This window comes from Megalopta genalis, chromosome 1 (assembly GCF_051020955.1).
Source record: "Megalopta genalis isolate 19385.01 chromosome 1, iyMegGena1_principal, whole genome shotgun sequence".
Lineage (NCBI taxonomy): Eukaryota > Metazoa > Arthropoda > Insecta > Hymenoptera > Halictidae > Megalopta > Megalopta genalis.
Genome location: NC_135013.1, coordinates 40,849,123 through 40,872,031, shown reverse-complemented (window position 1 = coordinate 40,872,031; position 22,909 = coordinate 40,849,123). Strand labels below are relative to the sequence as shown.

General features: G+C 31.0%; 1 protein-coding gene across 12 annotated transcripts; it reads left to right on the top strand.

The window, feature by feature from the left end:
• The first annotated feature begins 649 nt into the window (after positions 1 to 649).
• On the top strand, positions 650 to 22,505 carry LOC117218680 (glycerophosphocholine phosphodiesterase GPCPD1). Of its 12 annotated transcripts, XM_076527875.1 has the most exons (16): positions 657 to 924; positions 14,410 to 14,642; positions 14,753 to 14,949; positions 15,075 to 15,244; positions 15,338 to 15,516; positions 15,602 to 15,736; positions 15,800 to 15,910; positions 17,543 to 17,696; positions 17,785 to 17,932; positions 18,018 to 18,243; positions 18,832 to 18,909; positions 19,549 to 19,704; positions 19,780 to 20,207; positions 20,283 to 20,430; positions 20,609 to 20,684; positions 20,759 to 20,787. In XM_076527875.1, exons 2-16 carry the CDS (start codon positions 14,496 to 14,498, stop codon positions 20,776 to 20,778), a joined length of 2,373 nt encoding a protein of 790 aa, XP_076383990.1. In that variant the 5' UTR covers positions 657 to 924; positions 14,410 to 14,495; the 3' UTR covers positions 20,779 to 20,787. The 12 variants fall into 12 exon arrangements, with proteins under 12 accessions (XP_076383970.1, XP_076383990.1, XP_076383974.1 ...); XM_076527855.1 differs by having other exon boundaries at positions 650 to 762; positions 20,609 to 22,505; XM_076527859.1 differs by having other exon boundaries at positions 14,518 to 14,642; positions 20,609 to 22,505.
• Positions 22,506 to 22,909: the final 404 nt, after the last annotated feature.

Here is a 22,909-nt window from a genome sequence, read left to right as displayed (position 1 = left end):
ACGAATAAACCAAGAAAATAGTTTTTGTCACGAAAGGGTAAAACTAATTATTTATCATAGAAGAAAAATTATATTTGTGTTACGAAATAAAGACACTTGTCACACAAAAGTGACATTAGTGAAGCAAACAGTAACTCTCATTACGAATGAGTAAAGAAAACGATATTTATAACAAAAGAATAAAGACAATAATTTTGTCACGAAATTGCCGTTAGTGAAACAGACAATAATTTTTATTATTAATGAGTAATGAAAACAACATTTATGACGGATTAATAATGGTCGTAATAGATTAATATGGTCGTAAAGAAAAAACGTATTTATGTTATAACAAAATAAAAACAATATTTTTGTCAGAAAGTTGTCATTAGTGATGCAGATAATAATTTTTATAAATAGAAAACAAAAAAATGAAAGCAATTTTATTTCAGTCATAAATGGAGCAAAAACTCTTATAAAATTATAGAAAACAAAGGAAATTTACAATATGTTTATCCCTTGCATGTGACAATCACATTATGTTGACACATCTAGTGGTATACAGGGTCGTATAAATGTAGAACGTATCGGCGAGTCACGTGCGTAGGTACACAAGAGAAACAGAAAAGTGGGGGAGTGGAGGGGTTTGCATAACCTGATTGAAACTCGACGCCAAGAGTCAGTAGTATTTCGACGTCGACAGGAGCTGTGTCATTGTGTTTAGACGACTAGTCTCTTTCGTCTACTGACTTTTTCTCGTACACGTCCGTTCACTTGTAACTGGTACTAATCTAACAGCTGCAAAAATCTTTACTGCAATGTATGCACGTGCTTACCACTCGTCGGTGAAACACCTCGGGCCCACGTTCTGTAGTTAATTCCTCTGCTATGATACCCACAAGAAGAAGAGCTTGATTATATAGTGCACACGTGTCAACACAAATAGTAAGTAATGTCACGCACCACCAACTGGCGAACTTCGCAAACATTATTTGACTTTCGATAACCAACGATTACTTACGTCAATTTGTCTTTCAAGGTGTGTTTCACTGAACACTTTTTATCAGCTGTTTGTTCCTATGGTGGGAATCGAAAACTAATGCATATGGCATCCTCAATTCTCATAGAAAAATCGTTTCATTATTGTCACTAATTAAGATAGAAGAAGATAAGTTCATACTTATGTCAGAATGCAAGCTATCGATCGATTTTCTTCTATCGAGTGTCACGATATTCAGAGAATTACCAATACTAACACATTCGTAGCACATATTTTCGACTGTAAAACGAAACATATGCGCTGCTTCGCGTTCTGTTTACAGCCGAAAATAAACCCAATAATTTATTACTTTTGCATCCGACAGCGTTTTCGGTGCTCGGGTCATCTTTCTGTCTGCGTTTACATAAATATGTCACATCGTAGTATCGATCTACACAAAGCTGAGTGGGGATCAAGATTCGAAACCGAGCGATTCTTATAGACTACATCGAAAGTGCATGAGTCAGTCTACGTGCAACGAATTATCGTGAAAACTGAAAACTAAAAACCTAATCGCATTTGGAGGAAACTAATCAGAGTATATTCGTTACTATTTAGATCTATCGCAAGCAACCGCAATCGACTTTCGACTTGGTATCTTAATTGTACCTTGATTTCTTATCTTTTTATAAGTCGATCGTTTGATTTAGGCACGTATTTTCCCAAGAATGTCGGCAAACCTATTCGCGTTTAAAACCGAATGCGGTACATTTTTATAACATTATACAGGATGTTTTCGAAATCGTGATACAGGCGGTAACGAGTTGAATCTATACGTGCAGGAATAAGTCAAGAATAATTCTTTTGTTTAAGCTTTCGTTCTCAAGGAAAGCAAGTTCGAAGATTCAGCAAATACGTGTGCGCTTGAATTGGTATCAACTGACGCGTCCATCATGACATGTCATTTCTACTTGTAAATATTAGGACACGTGAGCCTAACGTATATTTAAACTCATTTTTTTTTAAAGTGGGTCTTAAGCGAAAAAATGTTACTTCTTTTCGATTAATTTCTGGATGTAGAATCATTTTTTGATTGCTTGTACCATAATTTAGGAAATACCCTGTGTACACTCTGTATGATAAATATTGCACGATCAGATGATTCAAGAAATCTAAATTCGATATACACCACGTGTTTACTTCGGGAGTGTGTTCTACAAGTAAAAATAAAATTAAAATGTTGTGTAACAAAAAGTCCATAAATGCTTTGTTGAGAAATTGTAACAAATATAAGAAATGTGAAAGATATGATAACACTAATGTGTGTGTGTACAAAAGATTGGATAAAATCGCAACCAACTGAAATCAAAAATAAATTCAATAACTTATCGATGTCAAATTTATGTGAACAAAGGCAGGTGTTATTTTGAAATTTAACAACGTTTAAACCATACTTTGTATTTTTATCATGAATTTTTAACGGAAAAATGCGAGACACCCTGTATAAATCAGAATAGTTTCCCACACTTTTGGTTCAGAATCTTTTCTATTGGACACCCCTATTGGTAAATTGTTTACATTAACAAAATTACTGCTTGAAAATACATATGTATTGCAAAATACTAGTTTGAAAATAAATTTCCCCAGATCTCCTCAACGTCAGTGATCAGTTGGCAAACTATGACCTAACATTATTATTAGAATAAAACATTTGTATCTATGAATTAGTCTATTCGAAGATTGAGCAGTATATAACATTTGTAAATATTCCTCAACTGTGATTTACAGTAGAAAAACAACGAAAATACAAATTTCGTGTGGACTTTGAACTTGAACCTTGCATTCACTTTTCATAGAACGTGCGGCGCTCGATAAACAGACACAGCTGATAAACGACTTTTCCTGAGTTTACGTCAGCTTTATACAATGGTCGCGGAACATAGTTCTGCAATATGTATGTAAATTGATCACTTACAACAGAGCCACTGAAATACTGAAGTACTGACACTGAAATTAACGTTCGTTTTTCTTATTTCTTGTTTAGATCATTAAGCAAAACACTGCCGATTAGAATAATACCCTGAAAAATATTATTGCTATTACGCGCTATAATAGAAGTAAATATTATTATTCCACAATCACAATTCGCCATTTTACATTCCTCGAGGTTGTTTCACAATAGTATTTGATTATTATGCGAAATATAGTCGACTGATTTAGATTGTTTAAATCGTCTGCGTTAAACAAGTACTACATATTACCTTGTGCTCGTAAATTATCTTTTGTGATTTATTCGTTGATTCACTTACTTGGAAATACATACTCCTAAAAACTGCAATAACCATTAGTGTTCAAATCAAAATTAAAAATAAATACCGTAGAGCGAGAGGATAAAATATGAAATAGGTTTATTTATATTTAATTGTATTTGTTACCATTTGAGGATTGTTACCATTTACCATTGAGGATGTATTCGTTGTTTATAAATTTGTTGCAATCTGTGTAAATTTATTTGGAAATATTGGTCTGCTGGAACATTATTGAACATTTTTCATAATTTGCATTCAACACGAATCAAACAGTTTCAGACAATTACTTCTCTTTAAGACAAAGTACTCTACAATTATTTATATTTGATGATGCAGTGGAAAAGTTATATAAGACTGTTGAAGGCGTTTTCTATTCAAAGACGATATCTGAGTGTTTGAAAAACTGTTCAATATTTCTACCTTATTACAGTCATAAAGATAATAGTACAATGTAGCTATGCCTTTTTGCAACAAACCAATTTTCTATGATTGCTCCGCCTATCATGGAATACACGTGTCATGCCACGAATGCACGCGCTTTCATCACGTGCAGATATTGCATAATAGCAATTATGCTTCCAAATGAAATACTTTTGAAAAGAGGCATGAATATATATTGTTATATATTGTTAAATATGGCGGACATCCGAGCAACATATGTATAAAGCGAAGACATAAACGCAACCATAAAAGTACTTCAAAGTATCGCAAAATTTATTCCGTCTGTATCCGCTAACTATTGGATTGAACGCAACTATTTACATAAATAGTAAAAAATATTTAGAAATTTTAGGTGTTAGAAGTTGCATGAACCTACTGCTAGCAACAATGAGGATGATCTTAATCGATGCTAATGAGAAAAAAAATTACTGAACCATGCCGCGAGCACAGAGTACATGTCATAAATTATCGATTGATGTAGATTGTGCAATACAGTACCATTCAAAAATATTTCATCACTTACAGAACTCCCGATTTAGAGGAAACAGAATGTAAAATATACTGCTGTCAATTGCACAATGGTTGTTGCCTAAGCATTTCTCTTCAGCTCAATTTACTAACTATACAAAGTGAGTCAGATAAATTCCTTCGGGTTCTTACCCTGGAAAATTGTTACAGATATTGCCAGAAGTATTTTCTTACTCCAATGAAGAAAACATTCAATAAAATCAAACTTAAATCAGAATATATTTATTCTTTTTCTCCTTCGCTCGAAGTTGCTTTTGAAAAGATTTTACTGCATAAATCTTGAATGTATAATTTGACAAGATATTCTGTAAATGTTATTAACAGACTGTGGAACTTTATGCAAATTAAAAGTGTTCAACAACAATGACACAAGAAACAAGAATCAGACAAAAATCTATTTATTTCTCCAATAATGTTAAGAACCTGAAAATAATATTTCAATGTTCTTAAATTCTTTCCACCTATCTGCTGTTTTAAGTTTCACCTACTTATATGTACCATAAATGCATAAAATCGGCAGTCTTTCATTAATCAATAATAAACAATCAATTTAAACGTACATATGAAGGTCGTTTTGCAGACCACTTAAAAAACTAGCCTAAATACCTAATCTCTAAGGCCTATTTATTAAAAAACTTGTAATCCATACCTACTGCAATTCAAACACTATTTCACATTTTTTCACTAAAAAAAGAGGAGCGTGAAATATTTTTCAACAGTTGATAGTTAATAAATTGTCACATGGTGATCATTAATCATTTTAATTTTCACCTTAATCCGTACACTTTCCAGGGTGCAAGTATAAAAAATATGGCGCATTGTTAGAAGCGCTGTACTATACATACTCGTCTCAACAAAGATAGGACAATAGAGCTATAATGGTCTTGAACAATATGTTGTTTTGTTTTGTAGAATGCTTTTCTTTTTGCTACTTTGCATTGTTGTGTGCGGCTACGATCTGAACAGATCGATAAGTAACACAGTACCTACGACTTTCGCAACGGCTCATTATTATGCGACATACTCTACCTCGATTATTTCTACTACGTCTTGCTTTTTAAATAAACAAATTTGTTGTCTGAACACGTGCTTATCTAGTCACGTATAACTTTTTACACGCTGGCATATCGTGTAAGATTATTGAGAATAAATAACGATTGCGTTAAGTATATTTGTAGTGCATTTTGATACACTAAAAGGTAGCATTATAATTTGCAGTAGCATTTTGTTGAACGAATGTTCAGGAAAATTACTTATTTCATTTGTAGTTGAGTAGATGTCTTAAAATAGAATATATCTATTAACGAGAATAATTCGTGCACATGTTTGATCGTTTTATGTCCACACATAAGATTTTATGATACAGTTAGAAAGATTTACTGTAGTTAAAAATATGACCTCCTTTGGTGCTATTTTGATGGGACCAATTTATTCCGGACGTTGGTCAAGTGCGTATGTGTTAATATTTACCTTAAGATGTTTATGGGAAACATTAATTTACTTGTCTACCGGGCACGTGAAACTAACGATCGTATCTGCCTAACAAATAAATTGCGTAGATTAACATCTTGATTTTTCGAGAAGATCATAAAAATTAGATATTTTATCATTTGAATTGCTAGTTGACGTACAGAAACAAAATATTTAAAACTCCAGAGATTCTAATACAATTATTAAAAAAATTATTTAGATAACGCTGTGAGAAATATAGAATGTAAAAATAATATTCTATATATTTTTTAATACAGTAACATTCTTTTCCTAAATATTAGTCCAAACATAATTAATTCATTTATAGCACTTTCTGTTTATTAAAAACAAAGCAAATGAAAGTGTACACCTGATCTGTTCTTTCTATTTATTAAAACAGATTGACTTTATTGTTCACAAAACGCATTCTATCTGATAATGTACACACCTTAGTCTACGCTGTTCTGTAAATAATTCTACAAATTATACCCAATCGATTGCTCCATGCATTTATTATTATATTAGTATTATTATAAAGTAACGCGGAAGAACAAGTGCCAATTTATGTCTACACGTAAGTTGACGTACGATATCGCGTGTGGCAAAAGTGTTTACACATTGCACATGTTTCACTGATAACTGGAATTATCGGTGTACATATTTCTTTTTTTTAAAGAATATGGAAACACGCCTATAGAGCTCCCCATTTTTTGTTGTGCATTTCTTGTAAATTCAGTGATTTCAAGAGTTGCATATAGATATACATATAGATAGATATATGTAGATTGCGTATTAGATATAATTAACTAAAAATATATTGTCTTAATATCGAAAATTCCATAAAAAGAAATTTAATATAAGGCTTTTGCAACATTTTAAATATATTATTAATTATTATCAGAATTTGAAAAATCCAAATGTTTCCTCAAAACAGATAAATAAAACTTACAGTATTCACTTTTATGAATCTCAATTTTTCAAGAAATGTTGATTATTTGAACCAGAAATACGACATCTACGTTTAAGTATTCTTTGATTTATGTAAAAGATAATATGACAATTTTGTAACTAGTTCTGTAGGTGACTTTACTGATTAAAGTCGGCTTCAACAAAAATGATCCATTCCTATGCAAGACGTTTTTTATTTCTTATTTCAATTATATTTTATATTTTTATGAGAAAATAAAAGTTTCGAAGTCTCGAATATGGTCTATATGTAAAGTATTGTTCATTGCAATTAAAATGGAGAATGTGCTTCGAAGATAACGTTCTCCCACAAATCTCTTTATGAAACATTTATTTTTCTCTTTATCTAAAATGCAACCTCTCAATGAATGATTCGAATTCTTTACATTCTTCTCGTCCGTTTTTTATTACATTATTCTCCACCCAACGAAAGGAATGAAGAAACAGCTATCTAGTGCACAGTGCCCACTGTCAGTTACAGACCCACTGTCGGACCCATGATGTCGTAAGAATAATGACGGAATTATACGGAAACCGACAGAGAATTGTGCAGGTTATCACTAAAAGATTTCCCTGATACTCGGAACCCGTTTCTGAAAGTTGAATAAATTTGTACGTAGATGCATACCATTCCCTATAAGAACTCAAAGAACCAAAGAAGTCAATAATCTCCATTCTGGTTCAAAAGGAACGAAAAACTCTTCTAGACATCGGTCATTTATTTTACTATTTATAGTGAGATGCAATAAACTGAGGACAGGCTTGCTATTTCTGCTTGAAAATGTTGTGCAAAATAACGAGTTTGGCAGCAAAAACATTTGATTGAATTATCAACAAAATTGTGGATCTTAATTAGTGGGAATAAATAATCGGTAGAGGTTGAAGAGCACTGACTAAATTGAACTTTGTCCAAGTGAGACACGTTATACCTATGCATTTCTTTGAATACGATTCTATTTTAGCGCGAACTTTATACTGGCAATGAGTTCTCGCAACACTAACTTAATATCTGATTTGAATATCTTCTCAAGCATAAAAAATAAAGATATCCGAGGAGAAAGATTCTTCAATATTTCTTTATTGTATATTTATATATCAAGGATAATAATGTGTACTAACCGTAACGCCAGTCTAATTTTGAAAGTAGGGGAGTTACGATTTTGAGAAAACATAAAAATTGACTAAAAAATAATGCAGTTACTTTTTTTCGTTTCTGACTAATTCATTGTAAAATTTATTCTACTTTAAGATTGTCAACTCAAATTTAATATGTTGCAATAAGTTTTTCATATATAGAAACTCGTTTTTAATGTAGTAAAATGGAAATAATAATCTAATATTATGATAAATTAGGAACAACTTTACTTAAATCTAATAGAAATAACCTTTTAAATGAAAAAAATTAAATATCATTAAGCGACTCGTCAGGATCACAGTTCGGACAAATATATGACACGGCATTTACTTTCTTTATACATTTAATGTGAGTTCAGTTCTTACATAGCATACACTAAATCCATTCTTTCTTGGGCTGTGATTTAGAATATGCATCGCAACGCAACAGGAACTATTTGTACATTTGAGGTGGGGTAGATTGTTACGGTAGCAATATGCCCCGAGTCGCGGGAGTAACTAGCTCCAATTGACATGTGTGGCAATGTATAGAAATATTTTGTTTATATATTCAAATATTGTAATAAATGCTATTACAACATATTCTTAAATGTTATTTGTCTATATATTTCTATATAGACGATATTGACATTAAATAATTGAATTAGACAAAAAATAATGACTGCGAAACATTTACTTACCTGGTACGTGACTACTATCTTATCTAAAACTACACGATTCGATGTCACGGACGCTATTAAAATGGTTGACGGCGTGGCGTGATCGGTCCACGCTTTCAAAACAATTGAAAGCATAACGCAATTCTTTTTTGTATGAAATATATTACCATCGGAAAAACTTACCCCCGGAACTAGTCCCGGTCTCCCCTACTGGAATAATCAGAAGTTATCAAAGATCAAGCAATTAAATTATGATACGTACATCCTCTTTTATGATTGGGATGGTCTCGACAACAGGAATCATATCAATAAAGAAATTATCTTTTCAGTTAAATCTGAGTAGGAAAGTGCAGTATTATCATTTAGAAATTTCATCATGACTTTATTAGGTTCTAAGTAGACAAACATAGCACTTCAAAGTAGAATCTGCAAACCTATGTAACATAATTTAATAATGTAATAAATAAATTACATTTAATTTATTTTTAAAAAAGCATTTAATATTACTTTCCGAAATTTTTATACGAACTCGTGTACTCCGCTACCGAAATTACGCACTTTATTAAGAAAAAACTCAGTTTCGTGGATTATAAATACTCGTGAGAAAAAAGTTTTTTGAATGCAATGCAGTAATATCGAACCGATTTTTCGCAGTTATACAGATTGCCATAGTTTCAGAGGACTCGACGAGTCATCGTATTCAATTAAATTAGATTAATAATATCTTTTTTCACTTAATTTTTCTTGACATCTTGGTAAATTTATTTATCGATAAAGTACGACTAGATACAGAAACTCGAAAAGTTATAAAAAATACAAATAGGAAAAGAAAAGTGCGTAAAATGATAACAACTTGAATCGGTAAATATTTCTAGAGCATGTGAAAAAGAAAACCATTTGAACGAGATAAATTAACAATCATAAAAGACAATATCCTTTTAAATGCGATCGAATTATGGTAGTTACCGTTGAAAAATTCTCTTGCAGCACGATTATTTACGTTTCAATAAATTAGAAACTGGCAGTTATTTTACCAAGGACTTGCGAACTAGATGTAAAAAGTGGATGCTTTTTTATGTAAAACATATATATACACACATACATGTATACTACATACATATCTATTACACATGAGTACCTATATTTTTGCATTTTATGCATTTGTTTTATGCTTTTCCTATTTATCTCTATATGCACATTTTTCTCGTCTACTCATACATTTAGTTTCCTTTGCCTACTTAGTTGTCTGAAATTTCTCACCGTACTTTCCGTATTTCCCACTGTTTTGCACTTTTCCTAATTCTATGGGAACTGTAGAATTACAAGCACATTGTACTAAAAGTAACGCTATCAATTGAAAATAAGCGACAGAGACCAGTGCTACCGTACACGAAATCGAGGAGAGCAAGAAGTACTTGAAACAATATTAGGGACAAGGATAACATTTTATACAATAATTTCCCATGATCGTTAACGACACGCCGTAAATCATTTAAGGTAGACAAATTGCAATCTCAGCAACTTGATAATAGCTGACTATTTCTAGCTCCTAACCACGTCCGCGCACCTTTCACGTTTCGATAAGTCTGCTCTCATATAGCGTGACGTTGTCGGACTTCGATTGTAATACAAGATGTAGTGGAAGAAATGCTTCACTGCTAAAATTATAGCATAGTCATTAGGTTTTCCCGACGATTATCAGTTACAATGGCTAGTTTTACTGAATATTATGTAGTTATTTTAGTTTATTTCTATTGATATATGAAGCAACGAAATTAAAATAAGTTTTATGACGTTAACACTAGAACTGCTAATTGCGAGTGGAAGTGACTAATCTGAATTACTTTTTAAAAGTATTACGTCCAGATTTATAAAAAAATTCCACGATTTGTATTACAAAATACCTCTAAGTAAATTGATAAATATATGCGACAATAAAAATATTTTTACTGAATAAATATATATATAGTAATGAAAACATTTACAACGTCAAAAATTGTAAAATAAAGAATCTAAAATTCGTTATGTTGACAGATCTGCTAGTTTTAGTGTTAAAAGTAGGAAAATTGTTCTTTGTTGATTTTGCTAAAATTACCTAGAGTCCGTTTATCAGCTTATCTCATTTTGATATGTTAAATTTCTTATCCTAAAAAAATTGTAAATCTGAATTGAAATTCATCCAAAAACATTCACCCAAAGACATTCAGCCAAAAATAAATACGTTACAGCAGTCACTCTTGTGAACTGTATAACTCGTGCATACACTTTATCATTCGTATATGTCTATTGCCATTCTATGATAAGACAGCGTGAAATGATGGGTTCATGAATGAATTATAATAACTCGATTATTACCGAACTGTTACATTATTAAGTTTACCCCCTGAACGCTTCAATTATAAGAGCCGCGTAACGTATAAATAATCTGCAATAATTTGAATAAAAAATGCCGCATTTACATGCGAACTTCAACATTTTTTATTAAAATTTCGAATCCATTTCTTCGTCTTGTTTTACACTGCATAAATAATTAAATAACCAATGAAATTATATGTTACTATAATAATCACGTTACATTTACCTTTGATTATAAGTGTTATTCTCTTACTCCAAATTTCTAAATAAAATTTACAATTATAACATACCTCTCTATGGTCTTACTTTTATAGAGGACATTTATTGGAGCACTTTACTACTTTCAGTTAAAAACAAGTATATGTGTCTATTGTCATTAATCAACTATTTTATGAAAATGAGACACGTGCACGAATCATTGCAGAAATTTTGTAAATAAATGTACCTTTCCTTCGCACATATACAAAGGAATATTATTTAATGCAACTTGATGCAGTTCGAACAATTGATTCTCGCATGCATTCTTGATACATTCTCACGAATGCATGATTATGCATTCGCGACTTACTGCACACAGTCAAGTAAAAATATGCAACCACAATTCAACCACCTATCATCCTGCAGTGAGTAGTTTCCTCTTTTAATGCGTCATGACTTTTATCATAGGTCTACCTCCCCCAGTAGTCGATGCGGACATTCTTTTAACGACTGCTTTCCTGTAGCCTGATATTACCCATCTTCTACTTGAATATATTAAAATTTCTGCACCTCCATGTTTTCATATTAAAAAAGAATAAAATTACCGCCCCCACCTCGCCAAGAAATACCATATAAATAATAAAATATTAAATAATTTGTTTGCATTCATCGATATCTTAAGGGAGAAGATTTTATGTGCATCTGTGTTACATTTTTGTGACTGTAAAATTGAAAATTTATAGTATGTCGTTTATCCTTTAAACGATGTGAGCATGTTATAAAAAAATGCAACGAGCAGTTTACAGAACTGGAAGTATACAATGGAAACAGGTGTATACCTGCTGAATATACTTCAGGTATACAGACAGAAAAGATACAAAAGATATGTCATAAATTTAAAAGTAAAATTTAATTGCAGCAGTAATTTGTTGATGAATATATAAAATTCAATATGGTGTTACCTAATGATATATTTTTATTGGGAAATAACATATTATGTTCTGTAGCCACAGTATGGCGGACAGGAAGTGGTTTCTTGAAGCTTCAAGAAATACGATTGAAATTTGACAATTTCCAGACTTTTATTGAATGAGACATTTTTAATCATTCAGTTAGAGTGTTTTAGAATTTTGTGGGTGTCTAATATGTAGGCATTTGTTGAAAAAACTATAAGAATAATAGTACTCGGATAGTACAGAATTCGGTCTGTTCGAATTGGTGGTTCTATTGAGCCATCGGTGTCGTCACTTCCGCGTTCACGGTGTTGCCAAATCGACCATTGTTTCACTCGCTAAAGAAGCCCTTGTGTGGTTCGTGTTGTGCCAGTGGGTCCAAGTGAGTTGCAGTTGGTCGTTTCACGTGGTATCGCGACAGTTAAAATAGTTATGTCGTGCTGTGAAAAGGAGAATTATGACAAATACGATAAAAAATAGGAAGCGACTGCCTTGTGCATTCGTAAAATAACACGTATATCATTGCGCGAGGCGAATAGCAGACTGCCAACCAAGCTTTAAAAGTAAAACCCACCGAAGTTTTCTGGTAAAGTAGGTAAACCATAATTAGATATAACACGTTGCAGCATATACGAAGTTAAAATCCGTGGTAGTAAACAAAGAACTTTTCTTTCTGCCTCGTATTGCAATCGGTGTGGAAAGTATTGGTACAGTAACCAAGCGAAAATAAAATATTGTGTATATGTATTTCCATACCAGTAGTAAATTTTAAGGGAAAAATTTGATTAATATATATTCTGACATGTTTGTAGAATAAATTTAGTGTAAACAACATTTTATTCCCATCAGCATTTACAAAAGTATCATCAAAAATAGATAAATGCAAAAACATGTAGAGATCATCTTTAAAAACCATCTTTATTCTAATGTAAATAAAATAGGACGTATCTTGATGGACAGTCATAATTATCAGACATTAATCCTATCGAACATGTATGGGATTATCTGGAGAAAAAATTTGTAATAATAATATTACATCTAGCTACACTAGAAGAATGGTGTAAAATATAGCTTGCAATAACATCCAACTTAACGAATTCAATGCCAAGAAGGCTCAAAGCTATCATTATAAAATCAAAAAACAATTACACAAATTATTGGAACATACAATACTTAGCTCATTTTCATAGTTTTTACCTCCATTTTTGGACTGTAAAAATACTTTCTTAATGGGAATAAAATTTAGTTTAAACTGAATCTATTTTACAAATTTCTAAAAATATTTATTAATGATTTCTCCTCCATATGAATATACAAAGTTTTATTTTAAATTAATCAATGTATGAATATTTTCTACATGAATTGTACATTTATTATTTTCTTTCTGACATTCAATGTGCGATATCATTTCATAATGTTGTTCTCAAAATGTTCTTTGTATCTCCTTGTATATAGTTTTTAATGCAATCGCCAAGATGCATGGCTGTAATTGCCAGTAAAACTTCTGGTTTCCTTTCTTATTTACTGTAATAAGTTCATATGTATTTTTACTTACAATATTAAATGGCAAAATACGTATAAGAATCACTTATGGACTCATCAACTGATTTAATATTGAATGTCAAATTAGTTGCTAGTGATATATGCTTGATTTTTAAAAAAATTTTCTACTAAGCTTGACTGTATCATGATTGATATTGATTACAAATCTAATTTTAATTTTGTATTACGTGATCTTTATGCAACACAAAAATTTGCACTGTAATATTAACACAAAAACATGTTTCATTACCTTTCAATTTTCTCACATTATTTAGAAATTTCTGTTTTCCTATTCAAATTAATTACTCTGATGTTTTATAAAAGTATATGTATTGTAAGAGCAACGTGCATGTTATTATATTACCAACAAATATTTTCTTAATCTTAATCCTTGTGTTTAGTTAATTTTAATGTATGTATATGTATTATTAATTTTATATATTTTCTGATATAAATTTTCATTATATTATATATAATTATGCTTATCTTTAAATAAATAACTAGTTCCATGTTTTATGTTTTCAAACGTATGATAGATTAAAAATATAAATTAAATAAATAAATGAATTGCTTAGAAAGAGTCATAAATAATTTTTGTACTGCATTTAAAGTTTACTTTCAAATATTCAATAATCTTAATAAGATATACAATATATAAGATTATAACTACACTTATAATACCTTATAACATTTAAGATACATTCATATTCAAAATATTCTTCATTCATCAGATTATATAAATAATTAAAGCATATAATATATTAAAAAGTGCATTTAAAATATATTCTATAATGAAAAAGTATTTGAGGAAAAGTGTATACTTTCATGTTCGATAAAGTTGACGTTGCCATTAGAGAAACTATCTAGCACTCTTTACAACAAGTCCATTATTGCAGAAAATTATCTGATGTGAATTGAACACACCTTTAAACACAGAAAATTAAAAGAGAAAAACAGTGAGAAAAAGAAAAACATTAGTAATATGCAGCGGATGTGCTTTGTAGAGAACAAAAAGGAGGAGCAAGTGGAGCAGCTTGAGGAGCAACGTGACACTAACTTCATAGAGGTGGCGACAGAACAGACACCAAACATGAGGGGAATGAAAAGGGACTGGATCTTTAGAGTCCAGGTAATTGTTAATAATTATTGTTATTAAATTCCAAGTCCCTACTACTTCTAGTAAGTAATATTAAAATAAATAATGTTACATCTTCTTACACGAATTTATTAATTATGTAGGTGCAGAAGCTAGAAAAAAATGAAGTTCTATATGTGGTGGGTAATTTACCTGAATTAGGTGCATGGAATCACAATCAGGCAGTTCAAATGTCACAAGAAAATGGCAGTCAGGATCCTCCCATGTTTTTCGATGGTAATAGTAGGAGAGAATTTTATAATGATGATGCAGGAGACATATACCGTGATGAAGATGATGAGTAAGTAAAAACTTGTTTATGGCAGCTTTTTTTCTAATTGAGTAAAACATTATTGGAAGCCTATATGGATTCTATATCAATTGTATAGTGCCATACAATCATATGTATCTCTTATAAATTTTCAGAAGTGGCCAAATATTTTCACAAAAAGTTTCACTTCCTATTGACACTGATATAGAATTCCGATACTTTGTTGCTGTTATTTGTCAATCTAATGGTACTAAGAATTCGGCCAAAACTCTTATTATCTGCCGTTGGGAAACACACATGATACCTCGTCTTATCAGGAAAAATAGTATGTACTACAATATGTAATACAAAAAATATGATTGCATAATAGTATTTCCTTTCAATGGAGCAATACATTTAATTGAAATAATTGTCACAGTTCCTAGCAATTTTACTCAGGACTCATTGCCGGATCCAGACTCGTTTGGATACTACAATGGCTATTCAAAAATTGAACGGGGATGGTTAACGGATGAAACTGTGATACAATTTAAGCTATTTGATAATCCAATTAAGTTATGGAAGAACCGATTGCAGAATAGGAAACTTCACATTAAAGTATGTACTCCGAAATTATATTTTATATTTCATAAATAATAATAATAATATTCTTATAATCTTAAAAAATGCATTTGTGTTTTAGATGACACCTGTAAATCTAGTTAGACATAATTCCTTAGAGTTACAGCAATTTGGAGGAGATTGTGTAGATGATAGTCTTTCTGTGGATACACAAGATGTTGTTGATCAACCTGCCTTTAGTGTTACAGAAATTGCGGTATGTATAATATTCTTCTTTGCAATATAAGAATATTTCGTAAATATTAATTATAAATTTTAGGTAATGAATGATGAAGAAGCACACTTCAAGATTCAGGAGCAATTTGGCCGAGCTTATCACGAAGATGACTTTATTGTCTTCAATGTTGCCGTCCGATATCCTGAAACAATTGTAAGTAATCACACAATGAGTTCGATCGAAAAGTCATAATGAATACACGGTACGATGAATAACCATTGGTTAGTATTTATTGCTTGCGTTACTTGCAATTTTGTATAATATATATTATATGTGTATAATAAATTTTCAGTATTTATTTCAAAATCAATGCTTTCTATCTTTTATATTGACAGTTCTGCAAATGGAAATGATAAAGGCATGTCTACAAAAATGCATTGATTAATGTCAGCAAATAACATAGAATGGTTCTTTTTGATTTGTCACCTTGGTATAGAAGACAAAAGTACATCTTTGTTTAATATATAAGTTAAATAAGCGAGTAAAAATGTTGATTACCTAATAGTAGGCTTGGCAGAGCAATAAATGACAAATTAGTGGTAATTCATGAGAGAAGTAGATACATTAAAGATACGCATTGACCATACCATGTGAGTTTTCAGTAGACCACGAGTAGGCTGGCCACGTCTTCTCTCGCGATTTGTTAAAATTACTTGGTAAAAGATAATTAAACTTGTTCAGCAGCTATTGCCCTCCTTGGAAACCAGAAGCGATGTCATGCGCACCGGCCTGGATTGAAGACAACCGTCAGCTTTGTACAAAGCAAGACCTCTGGTGCAAATGACGATGCTAACATGCAATCTGATGTATCGATGCTAAGCATCGTCTACCACTTTACATCTGTGTCACATGACATCACACAGAGATATGATGGTTTTGATTGTCGTTCGCCCTACCGTACCTATCCTCAAGCTGGCCTCTTGTAAATCTATAAATTCTAAATAATTGTATTCTTATGATTGGAATTTATTAAGATTTAATTAGATGGAATTATTCATGGTCCACATGATCTGTTTGTGATACGTATATGTATGACGGTTTACATGAGTCACAGCTATCCTAAGCAACCCCAAAAATTTAAAGATGTCAACGCTATCACACCTCATATCCATCTGTGTGCGTCGAAAATGGTGAGGCTCCCATCACTCCTATATCCTTTTAGTGTATTACTAATATTTTTTAGCTGATCAACTCTACCATACGTGGCACCGCTGCGCGGCCAATGTCAGACTAAGCTGTCAGAATCTTCTGAATCCGAATTACAATCTTTGCAGATTTGATATCGAAATTTAATCATGAATGATCGGCAGGTGTTGCGGGATACGCGTCACCAGGCAGAGTACAGCATTTGGCAATTATTGGTCTGGTTCATTGCTAGATTATATAGGAAATAAATTACCCTCCTCCTATTGTTTACTAGTAATTTGTTGCTCTTGCCGACTAACGTTTAATACTATTAAGAGAATTGAAACATTTAATAGATGAAAAGAAACAGAAGATGTACACATGTCTTGAATAATATGGTTTAGTTCCTACAAATTTTAGTGAGCAAGGATTGTTAATAATTTGCCATAAGCTCTTCATGATTATTAGAACTTTTAATATTCTTATTTCTTAGTCTAGAGAAATTTAGAAAGCGATTCTTCAAAATGAATTATTTTGATTATTGGATTTAATTGATATTGGAATAAGTTCTATAACGAATAAGCAAAAAATACTGATGCATTTGGTGTTGTCATAAATAGAAGTATTTTTCCATATATATTAAGTAGACTGTTTTTTCAGGCATATTTAGTGGACTACTACGTGTACAGCTCAAGGAGTTTTCCAGGAGAACCACCAAGTCATATTGGTTTCAGCTACATCTTACCTAGTACATTACAATCTAGTGTTGGACTTTTAACGGTACCAATTACAAGTACAAAACACAGACCAATTGGTAAGAAAATAATTTAAATTTCTATTTTTAGTTTTTTTTTGCCGTTGTAGAAAGTAGTTAAAGATAGTCTCTTTCTTTTTTATTTTAGGACAACTTACAGTTGAATATGTTGTGATAAAATCAATTCCGGATTACCCATGGGACATGAGTATATCTTACGCAAAACATTGGGAACAGCGGTGGTCCGGTTTGGATGTGGGACATAGGGGTTTAGGTACATCTTTCCATACAAAAAAGTAAAGTATCACTATATCACTATGAAAAAGTAAATATTTGTATAATTATTAGATGTGGAAATTTATATTTTTTTATTATTTTCAGTTGTGCTAATGTACGTGAAAATACCATAGCTTCTTTAAAGACTGCGTCATATCATGGAGCTGATATGGTCGAATTTGATGTCCAATTGTCTAAGGATCATGTACCTGTTATTTACCATGATTTTTATGTTTCCATTTCACTGAAACGTAAAAAACAAATAGAAGCTATGGACATGCTTGAAATACCGGTTAAGGATCTTACATTAGAACAGCTACACTTATTAAAGGTACTTGCTATACAAATACATATTATATTCATCTAAGTATTTATTGTATAATATACAATATAATGTATTATTTCTATCGATATCAGGCATACTTCTTATTCCTGTTCATTTATTTACAGTTTATATTCTAGGAACGAAGACCTCGAATTTTATTTTCCTATTTTATTGATAAATACCCTTTTTCTTAAACACAAAAAGTTATTTAAAATTTAATATTTTATTTTTAAATTATCTCAATCTAGATACGACGTGGGGGTCCATCGGGCGTAACATAAAATCTTAAAAAAACATTGCACTGTCATTTGCATTCTGCAACACCATGAGATGCAAACGAAAACCATTAGATCTTCTTCTTTCTTATCGAGAAACTATAACAATCTTTCTCGCCTAACACTAACCAATGGAGAATGCGGCTTTCAATAATGCTACGCGTGTCAATGTTTCGCTTTTTATGTTCCTTTTTTGTATTGAAGCAGAAATCGAAAACAACAGGGAATTCTATCGTATGTAAAAGCACATGACATCAAATCATGAACTTCTAGAAGTAGTATACCTATTCGTATTTGTCTCTTTTTTAATATTCAACAGGATTTTTATTACCCGGGAGACTCGTTGGGTAAGGTGCTGTATGTCGTTGATAAAGCTGAACAGAAGGTTACCCAACTGGTGAGCTTTCATTCGCTTGCGCCACCTAACTTGTCGCTAAAAATTTATAACTAATTGGTTTTTTAAATAATTCGTTGCATGCTTACATAAAATTAATTCTAAAATTGATTAAATCGATTTTTTAAATCATATCATACTGCTGCAATGCGTGACTTCTAAAAATCACATTATAGTGCTATAATATGCACATTATGCTTTGATCATAAGGCTAAAAGATCCAACCCTGGTATTATAAGTAATTGAGATAATTTACCGATTATCATGATTTATAAATGTGGTCGTACCGATTCATCTCTGTAAAAGTGCTTTTTGATCCTTATTCTTAGGACTAATTTTTTTTTTAGTGAATTTCCCCAATTTTACTCTCTCTCTCTCTCTCTCTCTCTCTCTCTCTCTCTCTCTCTCTCTCTGTTCTCACATGTCTGTAAGAAGGTAAAGTGCAAAATATTATTTCCTAAAAAAATTTATAAAAATATATTGTCATGGCATATGAATAATATCGTGGTGAGCATGATATTATTTTTAACATGTTTACATCACTATGGAGTGTTTACTTTTTCTGGCTTAATCAGGAATATGTTACATCAAACCATTTCATTATTTTTAGTTTATCTTTATTAAATTAACATTTTCTTGCAGGTCTATCATGTGGCTGAAGGTCGAGAAAAGAATCCAAGATTTTTTGATGAAGACTTAGAAGACCATCAACCTTTCCCTACTTTGCAGGCTGTACTGCAAGAATTGGAACAACATGTTGGATTTAACATCGAAATTAAGTGGACTATGCAGTTGAAGGTAAATATAATGAACTTACGTCTAAATATTTTATCTCTATAGTTCTACGTAGTAAAATTACACTTATGTACACAGGATGGCACATTCGAACTTAATCATCCCTTTGATCTCAATCTCTACTTGGACACAATACTCAAAGTCGTTCTAGAATATGGAGGAAATAGAAAAATTGTTTTCTCATCCTTTAATCCTGATATTTGTGCCATGATTCGACTTAAACAAAATAAATACCCAGTAGTATTTTTGACACAAGGCATCACTTCGAAATATCCTACTTATCATGATCCAAGATGTCAGACAGTAGCAATGGCTGTCAGACACGCTTTGGCTGCTGATATCTTAGGAATTAATGTACATACAGAAGATATTCTTAGGGATCCGTCACAAGTTAAATTTGTGAAAGATGCTGGATTAATCATCTTTTGCTGGGGGGACGATAACAATGATAAAGCGACAATTCAGCATTTGAAGAAACTTGGATTACACGCAGTTATTTATGATAAGTACGTAATCTTTATAATTTGAATTCTTGTAACCAGCTTATATTGTTATAATATTGAGATTTTCACCATTCACAGAATCGATGAGTATAACGCAAAAGAGGTCAAGGAGAGTATATTCTTGGTTGATGCGAGAGAAAATCAGAAAGCGCTAATTGCTTTAGCGCAAAGCAATCAAGCTAGTTCACAGCAACCTCAAATAACTAATCCAATCAACACAGAAAAGGTGAAATTTTATAGTTCACATTTTTTATAGAATAATACAATTGTTAACATCATTATGTTGGTTATCCATATTCTTTAAACTATTTAATTAAATTATAAATATTACAATAATTATAATATTGTAATTATAGTTGTAAATTGTAATCCTAATTTAAAGTTGTAAATTATTTTTATCATAGGATTATTACATGGATGTTGATAAATCGCAAAATATGATCACAACCGCTCCGACTACAACTTCGCTTACATCTTTTGGTAAGAATACTAATGGTGGCGATAATATATATCCCATGACAACTATCAAATTATCAACTACATGTGACCATCAGGAGAGCAAAGAAATCAGTGAAGTAACAAAGGATTTTAATGATTGCGCAAAACCCTTCGGCCGTACGTTAAAAGCTAAGGACATCTCAGACACAGTTTGTAGACAAACGGCTGTGGTACCTGAAATCTATGGAGAGGATGAGTCTGCAAAAAACTGTCTTTGATGTTTCTTCTTTAACAAGCCTTTTCGATCTTGGTTTTAACATAGAAGGCATTGTCTAGGAGAGGACCTGTCACAAAGAGGAAAAAAAATTGAAAAAAGAAAAGAGAAATCTTATCGTAATTCATAGTTTACTATAATATTTACATAAAGGCCATTGATTCGATTGTATAATGCGCAAGAAAGATGATCGATTGCAATTTTTACATGATTCGGATGATCGATCAACTTGATTGTCCATTTTATATTACATCTTACTTTTTTTCAAATATTTCAAATATTGATCAAGTTCGGTATCGGTTATACGAAAAAAGTTTAACTCCTATTCTGCCTGTGGAAGATAAATGCTGAAACTAAGTTGTTAGTACAAATATCCTCAATGTTTTCATATAGTTCATAAAAGTATCACTATCTCATATTCCTTCCTTAGAATTTGAAAATTAATTTAAAAAAAATTAACAGTTAATCGACGTTAAAAAAAATATGACCTCATAAGCGTATTTCATTTTATATATTATTGAGAAAAATAAGAAAAACATGAAATGCCTTTGACAGCATTAAATATTGATAAAGCTGCAGGGTAACTATTTTTTAGTAGCCATAGAACATTATACGTTTATTTATTTATCTCTCCGATTATTTTTTTGTACAATATTATTAAAACTAAATGGTAATAAGAATAGAAAAGAATTTCCTTATCAAACAAAAGATCTTTTTTAACATTAGAACTACCAAACCAGTCAAAATGACTGATCTCTGATTTTTTTACAATCCCTGATATTATAAAAAAAGCTTATATGAGAAATTTTTAGATAAACTTCTTTATTCAAACAAACATTATAATAGAAATCCTACAAAGTTTAATTAAATCACATATTCTCATTGTTATAAAACAATATACATTAGTAGTGATTAGGGCTCGGTAGTTCTAGTGTTGAAAGTATTTTTGTTTGTGAATATAAAATCATTATAAATAGCAAAAAAGAACAGACTAGAAGATTACCCTTTTTCGCCTGTATTTCGTAATATGGTATAGTTAAGAATACACTGTTTCCTTTACAAAGGAAGATAATTTTTTTTAGATAATACAACAGATTTTTTAAAAACATACATACAACCGGAAAATTTGTAAAGTATATACATTCGCTTTATACGTGAAATTCGATGTGAAATATCGAATAGAAAGCAAAATATCTTTTCAAAATTTTTTACAGAGAAGATAATTTATATTGCATTGGTTATACATATATCGCTATACGATTGAAAAATGAGCGATTGTATCAATCGTTAAGATTCAGGCAATATGTAATGTATTTGTTGATGGTTTAGAAAATTATGGCCAGAATATGTTAATGGATTACATACGATGTAATTGCACATATTAACGTGTGTAAAGCAGAATGGTTGCTTATTTTTTCTATTGTCATAGAGGCTACACATTGTAATAAATCAATTAACGAATATTAATCGGTTCGATAAGTTTATAATTAATGCATTCGTAGAATTTTGCAAATTCCGACACATAGGCTAATGCGTTACAATCTCCAAATGTATAACTGATAAACATCATATATATTTCAGATTTATAATCGTGTGTCTCTTTTTATCTTTCCCTATTAATAATAATAGATTGAATATGCAACAAGTAATTATAGATGCGATAATCATCTGGTTTTGTAAAAATTCTACAAATATTGACGTATGCATGAAAACAAATAAGAAATAATATTTTTGCATTTGCATTTGAAGCTTTTAACTTATTTACTGAGAGTACCTGACTTAAAAATGATTGCTAAATGTAATATATAGTTAACGCATTATGGGTCGTTTACTTTGGATTGCAATATAATAAACATCTCAGAATTTCATACGTCTATTTTTATTTATAACATTAATTAATTAAAACAATTAGTATCACTACACATTTTCCAAATCCTGTTGAAATATTTAAAAAAAATTGTCATCTTTCGTTCATGAAATATATATATTTCCT

Bases quoted from the DNA above. Each gene is read 5' to 3' on its own strand.
- LOC117218680 (XM_076527855.1), top strand. From the start codon at position 14,496: ATGCAGCGGATGTGCTTTGTAGAGAACAAAAAGGAGGAGCAAGTGGAG. The intron at 18,244-18,831 runs GTACTTGCTATA...AATATTCAACAG, and splicing joins AACAGCTACACTTATTAAAG to GATTTTTATTACCCGGGAGA. The intron at 20,431-20,608 runs GTGAAATTTTAT...TTTTTATCATAG, and splicing joins ATCCAATCAACACAGAAAAG to GATTATTACATGGATGTTGA.